Source organism: Penaeus vannamei, chromosome 9, assembly GCF_042767895.1.
Source record: "Penaeus vannamei isolate JL-2024 chromosome 9, ASM4276789v1, whole genome shotgun sequence".
In the NCBI taxonomy this organism is placed as follows: Eukaryota; Metazoa; Arthropoda; class Malacostraca; order Decapoda; family Penaeidae; genus Penaeus; species Penaeus vannamei.
In genome coordinates, this window is record NC_091557.1 from 7,211,668 (window position 1) to 7,220,638 (window position 8,971).

General features: G+C 33.9%; 1 protein-coding gene across 1 annotated transcript in view; it reads right to left on the bottom strand.

Moving 5' to 3' along the window:
- Positions 1–709: 709 nt before the first annotated feature.
- LOC113813427 (males absent on the first) overlaps positions 710–8,971 on the bottom strand; it is a gene marked incomplete in the record, with an annotated part of 12,048 nt that continues 3,786 nt past the window's right edge. Inside the window, 4 exon segments of the mRNA XM_070125210.1 lie at positions 710–1,588; positions 2,605–2,778; positions 3,097–3,246; positions 5,155–5,249. Of these exon segments, the coding sequence (XP_069981311.1) occupies positions 1,546–1,588; positions 2,605–2,778; positions 3,097–3,246; positions 5,155–5,249 (462 nt within the window).

The window sequence follows — 8,971 nt, forward strand, 5'->3', positions numbered from 1 at the left end:
GTAATAAGTGCAGCCAATTCAAGATATACTGTACAAGTAGAAAGATGATTATTAATTCCTACAAATAAAAAAGTCTTGCTCTGATCAACATCAATAGAAAGAAAAGTGAATTACAACTGATATGGCTATTCATTCGTTGGTAAGACAAGGTTATATACAGTTTAACGTAGCAACCAACTTCTCTGTTGCTCTTCTAGTTGCTAGTATGAATTGCTCTCTATCTGTATATGTACTTATTTGCATGCACATATGCATACATACATATATAGATACATACATACATACATACATACCTATATATATACATACATACATATATACATGTGCACATACATACATACATACATACATACATGCACACATTTATACATGCATACATTACATACATGCAAATATACATACTTAAGAGTACATAGATACATACATACATACTAGAGAATGCTATTGTTGTATACCATTAGATAAACAAATAGGTGAAGAGGTTACATAGTATCTGATTCTGAGAAAAGAAAAGACAGAGTGACAACAACAGTTTTACTACATAATCTTTCAATCATTTTTTTATTCAGGTACATTCTGTTGGCCGTACCTTACAGGCATGACCTATGAAACTTTATAGAACAAATAAGTACTATTAGATGGATAAGTGTTTGAATAAAAGATTTGTTTCAGTTCAAGGAAACTGTAAATTTATCAAAATTTGCAGAAAGTAATTTGGAACTTTTATTTGATCTTATATACATAATTTCTTTTTCTTGACAAATAAAAGGAACCATTCATATTTGCAGAATATAAAAGGAATAAAAAAGAAATCCCCAGAACTACATTTATTTTTGTTAACATTAGAAGTTAAAAGGGAAATCTATGTCATTGGGTATTCTCTGTACTTCTTATGATAACAATTAATTGTACTAATATGTTTGTAAAAGCCTTACTTGGCCAGCCAACCAGTTTCTTCCACATGTTTTTTCTCCTTGAAAGCTGAAGGGAAGATTTTAATATTTTCATGCTCAGTATCAAATGAAATATCAAAATGAAACAGGAAATATTACAGCAACCTCACTTATCATATCACTATGATATGCCATATTAGCAGTAAGCATTTATATGATCAAGTGTTAGATTTAAATAACATCATTTTCTAATGTTATGCCAAATAGGTGAAATATCTGCATATAAATTTGTCTAAATGACATACTCAAAATATATACTTAAACTGGTCACTACTTGACTCTTATTAAACAAAATACAATTGTTTGATTTAGAATAGAATTTCAGTGCAGTTACACTTTTATCTGAAATAATTCAAATTTAAGAATTGTGTCCTCAAAAAGCCAACAATATCAGCATGAAATATACTTCAGGAAATTTAAACAATGCCTCCCTTCTTTATGTAAAATTGTATTATCCTAATCATCATACACTGGAAATAAACACCTACAGGTACATACTCATATATACTGTACAATAATTTGCCTCAAATAAAACTATGTCCAACTGCATCCACATAAACTTTACATGATGGGAAGGATAATACATGTGTTTTTACTTTTTCCTCTGGCTTTGTTGTCTCTTGGGTGGCGACCATCTGGAAGAATGGAACAAAAAAATATATCAACAGTTTTCACAAAAACATTCTCGAAGCCTACCAAATTAATAATTCATATGGCAACACACCTTACAATTTTGCCTACCAGATTCCTAATTCATGTGGCAATACGTCTTATTGTTCTGCTGCCTACCAGATTACTCATTGTCATGGCAACACATTTTATCATTTTGCAAATAAGTGATTTTTATCTGCCCCTTTTAATTTAACATATCCATTCTATATATTTCTTTTTCTTTTATTAACAGTTTTTATCTCTTTATTATGTACAAAGTGCTACTCACCAATCTGTTGCAAGCAGCAAAAGCCTTATCGGAATAATATTGAGTGAGACTTGTGTATTTACTTACTATCCAATAAAATCAATCCCCTCCAAACACTAAGCATCACAAATATTTTTCCTACTGACTATAGTATCCCATCCATTCAAGACTAATAAACCTACAAAAAATACCCACTTAATTTTTCTCCGAACTTGTTAATGAATCACTTGAGGCTTTACAATCTTATTCATGAACCTCTGAATTGTAAAATAAAAGCTGAAGTAACTGAATACATGATCCCTGATAATTCTGAAACAGAAAACTGGTCATCTCTTAAGCCACCTGTTTTTATCAGTTTAAAAAATAATGACTCAAAGACTGTCTGGTTGTGTTAAAATCCATTTTTTCAATCAATTTTTTTTCTAATGGGTGGTGTCACATTACATACACTGCACAGTCTTTATCTGGCAATAATTTTATCTATTACTGAAACTTTACCTATGAATATGGAATTTTCTCAAGACTATGTATTATTCCATAAATTAATACAATGCTTATTCTTCAATATCTGACATTTTGAAGACCTCACAATAAATAGAACCACTATTACAAAAACACCTACAATAGCAAACAAATAATCAATATAGTTGCATTTCACTCTCATCTTTGAGCACATTCCTAGTTGTACCTTTGCTCATAACAAAAAACTATACAAAACATTCAAGAACATACCTCAGAAGGGAAGGGTCTACTGTTAGTCTTGGACGCTTGAACTGGGCTGAATTAATGTATTCCTCCACAAGTTTTGGTGTGACACATATAACATGTTGACCCTTCCAGTATTTTACTAAATTGATGCTCTGCAGCGTGGAAATTATGTCTTGCTGCGTGATGCTGGTCATTTGGCTGTGGATTTTAATGATATTCAAATTCTAATATCTCTAATATAACATTATTACTAATCCTAAAAAGAATTTACTTTATAATGCACTCAAATAAAAATAATTATTAACAATACTAATATTGTCATTTCTGCATCTTTATTAAATATACACATTTCTAACTCCAAAATAATCTTGGTACTTAAGACATTAATCAATCACTCTACTATTTGCATTAAAATGTGCAATTTCAAACAATCTGAGTATCCCTTAATTTATCCAACATTAAATTCATCTTAAAACCATATAATTCTCAGCCCACTATCCTCCTCCTTCCACTTACCTAAGATCTTTGATGGACAGTGTGCCTTTAAAATCTCGAAGAATCTCTAAAAGTACCCAGGTCCAATATGATCGGTATGAAAGCTTTCCAAGATCAGACAGAGGCTTTTCAGGGCTCCCTACAACTCCTTCTAGCTTGCTGAGCTCATAACTGCAAATGAATGAAGCAAAAAATATTTTACAAATATAGATATATATATATACTTAATAAGTTTTTTACAGATATAATCATAATTCTTTTTTTTTTTGGTCCTTATAATAATTATAGAATACTTAATCCCTTGAATACAGACACTTCATTGCCCACACATTTTCTAAAATATGGTTGCATTGAGTACGCCCAGAGGTTTCCCTAGAAGGTGCGGGAATTCTGCGTAGTCTACTGCCACCAGACCTGTCCTTAGAGTCATGGTAAGTAGACGCTACCGATCCCTAGATACACCCAGCATTCATTCATTGTTTTCACGCAAAAATAATGGAGAATTTATTGATGATGAGGGGGACTCTGATATTGACGACCCCCTAGATGATAGTGATAAAGATAGGGATTATATATTTGGCAAAGGTTATTCTGAGAGTGAGGCAAGTAGTGACGATGAGCATGAGGGGCCCTCTGCCACCACCATGCCGCCTTTACACACCGTAGCTGCTGCTGCCCCATCTCCTTCATCTACTCCATGTTTACAACCTTCCCATGCTTGAAATATGTAAATAGAAATAGTGTAAGGAAAAAGACGTGTAGAAAAACGTAAACAAGTACAGGCATGTTCACTAGGCAGCTCATAAGATTGCCAAAGGGTGTATTTATATCATTTGTATGATTAAGTTTTGAAAATGAGTTTATTCAGTTTATGTATATAGTTTTACGGAATACACTAATGGCTGCATGTAAAATATGCTGGAAGACAGCATATGAAGTGCATGAGAAGCGAAGGGAGAAAATGTGGCAATAGCAGGGGTCGGGAAGTCCTGGTCTGGCAGCCTAGCACGGGGATTTAAAAATGGCGCACTGACCCCTTTAAAGGTTTACATTTGTGTTTCTTGAATGATTTTGGGTTGTTTCGGATAAGAGAAAAAAATTATTTTTTTTGTAACCTCTAGGGGTACCCTATATGTAAACAAAAGTAGCACTTAATGGGTTAAGTGGGCACTCTGACGGCTGTGTGGCTTGTAGGCAAGGTGCACACATACACTTGTTTGTGGTAACATGACTCCATGCCTCCCCTTTGCGATGCTATTTTCTCTTTTTCTGCAAAAGCATTTTTATCTTTTTCTAATATCAATATTTGTCACTTGATTTGCTTTATCCAGATGGTAAAAGACTATTTTCCTTGAACAGACTCCATATCATCTCTCTTGGTAGCCCATAATTCAGCACAATAATAATAACAATTTATAATAATTTGTTGTATGTCTTTTTTTTTTGTAATATTCAATTCCTACAATGCCAGTCACAATAGGCAGGAATAGGATCCTAAACACAGAAATAGTGTCCGCCCTAAAGCTAGTGCTCTTACAGTCATGTCTCACAGATGGAACCTTCTATACTCGTTTATCGATGGAAATAATGCTAAAGCCTCTTCCTAAATGCCCACAGAGTCTAATCATCTTCCAAGAGCTTTGTGCACTCATGGCGAGTCATTCCCATCGCTCTGGCCTTTAGCCGAAATTCTCATGACAACAAGTTCTTGTCTTCCTAGCCCTAAGCCAATTTTTCCCATGACAGCATGTTTATGACCCTCTCAAGCCAAATTTTTTCAAAACATGATGGTCACATTATCTGGGTCATAAGGGTTAATGAATTAATATCAGCCACAATAATACCTAAAATAAGTAAAATACACTCAATATTGTTATAGTCCAAACATCTAAAGTCTTCTAAATCAGTATATGTTTGTTAGATAAGATGGCTATGTTCCCTAAAGGGGAGGCAAAGTGCATACTAAAGTAGCACCAAAACAATATTGTTCATCTATGAATGAAGAAATCAGATATATTAATCAGGAATTAAAAACTTTTTATTATTTCTTAAGTACAATTTAAACCTTTGTTAACATACCTGAAAGCTATAAGGAGTTTCCCATAGCCTTTTCTCTGGAATGGTGGGAGTGTCATAATGCAGGCTACATTATGCCCATCCGGACTTTCCTTCTCCTGCAAGTAATAAAGCTTGTGAATTATCCAAACATTAACAACATATCTTTTCTAAAAAATAATTTTAAATAAATAAATAGATAATAAAAATAATATGAACATTTATTTTTAAAATTCTATAACATTCAGATCTTATTCAGATTTTTTCCTCTAATGCCTAAACCCGTAAGTTATAACATTAGACCATGAGTTAGCACCCTCTTTTGTTTGTTAATTCCTTGAAATCCTCCTTGATAATACAATGACATGATCATAAAAAAAATCTAATATGTTGTAGTGCACTGACATTGCTAAATTATATTTTCCTCTACTTTTTCATATTCTTTTGAAATCTACAGCTTCATTAGTTAACCCAAACACAACAAATGACATCTAATTATATCATGGCAAACTATGCCTAAATCAAAGGATGCAAGTATCCATGCCACGTACGGCCGAGGCAGTTCTAATCAGTTGTTTCCTTGTACAGTCTTGGTTGTGGCCAGTGAGGAGATACAGCCCCTGGATAGTAAACTTAAATCCTCAATTCCTAATTAATTCCCCCAAATTACCTTTAATCATTTTAAACCAATTCTTGGCAAGATTATACATATCCTGTCTACCCTAATTTTAATTTATTAATCTTGTTTACACAAAGATGGCTCAGCAAATGCTTAGTCACATAGGAGTCAATTACTAGACTTACTTGATCATCTCATTCCTTGAATTTTTGGAGACAAGTTTTTTATACTGTTACTAATAGTATTGTAATAGTATTGTAAATTATGTTAAGAAAATAATAACGATGATAATAATGATGATAATAATAATAAAAATAATAATGTCACTATTCATTTACAATTCATCTACACGCATCAACTTTCTCACTCAAGGGAAGGGGACTGCAAAGGCATTTCATCCTGGTACACAGTAGCAGCCTAAGGGTTAAGACACGTCAACCAAGTTAACTTTGTGCAACCTGGGAAACTACTAAAATCCAAATTCACTCTTCCCCCACCTCTTTATCTTAGGAATGTCCAAAGAGGGGATGCTGTGCTGTTTTCTTTGTGTTCTCTCCTGATTTCTGGGGTTTGTCATTCATTAAAATAGTTGGAACTTCCTAAAATCCTTTCTTTTGTTTTTTTCATATCCACTTTTTTCCAGCAGGGTGAGTTTTTTTCTTGCATCTTTCTTTATGCTTCTTCTTTTAGTGTCCCTCCGTATTTCCCTCATTTTGTTTAACTGTCTCGGCCAGCTCAGTGACTGGGATGGTGAAAGAGAGCTGGCTGGGTGTGAGTGGCTCTCTCATGCTCTTTGTATTTCCCTTCTTAATTTCTTAGGTGAGATGTGTGAAAAAAATTCTTTGTAGGGGAACATGAGTAACAGCGTTGCCTTTTCCTAGCTTGTCTCTTAATTCCTCTCTTTCTTCCTCTATTATTCTTTCTTTCAACGTTTCCATTCTAGGATTAAGAAATACATATGCATCTCAATCTCTGTCTCTTCCACCTTCTCCATTTTAAATACATACATTTTTGACAGTCTACCATAAATGGCATGACATCATACTTTCAAAGAACTATTATTGATATCAATGAGTATTTACACATACATTAAATATGGAAAATCACAGTTTATGGCCATCACTTTGTCTCTCTCTAGTCCCCAAGTTGCTGTTGCTTTTAGGGTAGAAGGAGTATCTTATTGTCTCTTTTTCATGGGTATCATCCCACCACTATCATTAACCCATCAGCGACGGGTAAAAATTTTGTCAAGTTTACGTATGCACCGGCTTATTGGCACACACTGGCAGTTTCCCCTGTTTGCGCCCGGCTCGATCGGTAGTTTGCGAGCGACATATAGCACCTAAAAGCTTTTATTTTGCTATAATTTATAACAATATTAAAATTTTGAAGGTTTACCTTCACTTTAGGTGCCATTGCCTAAAATCTTTACCATATAAATGAAGCCGCTACTAGTGGAGAAAAACAACCTCCGTCCGACGAGCTAGTAGTGCGGGAATGGGCATGGCATGATGCCCACGGCGTTTGGTCTACAATAGCCATGGCATGTACGTATGTGACACTCGGCGCCAATGGGTTAACCCCTTAGTGATAGGTATGGTTATAGCAGTCATGACCTAATGATGTATGACATGTATACATGCCATAACTCAATCCAGCGAGTGAGCAGGTGGGCCAGCTGTACACCATACACACCCTCCCAAAAAGGATAGACTCTTGCATAATGATTATGTCAGAGAAAATTCTGGCCCTGTCATGATAGAGTTTATTCAATCATCTGCAGTCTTCCCCTTACAGTGATGACTATTTAGTGCATATCATCTGGAATGACCCCCACTGATTTAATCACCCATTTCATATCTGACTGAATATGGCCTCCTCTGTGTGTATTTGTCATTAGCAAGGGAAATTACCATCATACAGAGAGAACTAAGGGAGAGTCATTCAGTTTGAATTCTTCTTAAGGTACTTGAAGACAGGTAGCACCACTCTGTCTCGATGAAAATCCCAGTTGGAAATTGCCAATATGAGCCCCGCCCCTTCACCTTCATTAATTGTAAATATTTACTTCCACACTCACTATTTGGTTACTTGGAACATTATTTATTCAATATTATCATAATCACTAGACGAAAAACAAAAATCCCACTGTTACTCACTTAAACACCCACTATATACAGCCTTCAGAATACTCAGGAAAAAGTAAATTTCATTTTTTTGGTTCAATAGGCTAAATAGATGTGGTGCTACTTGTCTTATGTGTACCTTGGTCTAACTCTAACTAACTCAGTGGGTGGTGATGCATAGCAGTTTTAAATGGTGTATATAAATATACAATTCATAAACCTACATGATGTTTAAGTGAAATTTCAATACAAATGTTCACAATTAATTCTCATTTCGAATCTTCTGAAGTCTTTATCCCATGTTTTTTTCTCCATTTTCTGAAGTCCTAGTCACATGTAGATAGAGCTGAAGTGTAATCACAGAAATCTTGACAAACTGACTAGTTTAGAAGTTTTATCCTAGATCACAAATTCAGTCTATTATAATCCTTCATAAAACAAAAAGACAAAGTATAAAAGCCCTGGGAAATCAGATAAAAAACAAAAAAATGAAGAACTTTTGTCAAATAATTCTGTAATGATTTCATCACATATTCTAAAGTAATATATAAGCTAATATGGATAATATACTACAAATTCAGTCTATTGCTACCTTTGTATAATGGACAAAACATACCTTGAAAGTCAAAGAACATGAAATGAACTGAAAGACAAACATTAAGAAACTTCATATTACTTTTAAATAAATCTGTAAAGCTTTTATTCCTCTTAGTCACAAGAAAACTCACTGAGCAAACATGAACACTATATTACAGACTCAGTTTACAACCACCTTCATGTAACTGAAAAGATAGGAATTTCTAAGCTGCAAAACATGAAGAAACACTAAATGGTGAGCTACATAAAACAATATCTTACTGAAGAAAATGGATGGAAGAACATGTGAGATGCTGTACATGGGTCTCTCACTCTCAAAAGTAATGTTATAACAATAATAATGAAAAAAAACAAAAACAAAACACTAATAATCATATTATTCATAATAAACACATCTTTAAGAAATTTAAGTGCTTGTGAAGCCATCTATGTGTAAACAAACATAATAAAACAAAAGCTTAGTCCATAATGCATTCATTGCCAATGGTTAACCCATTCC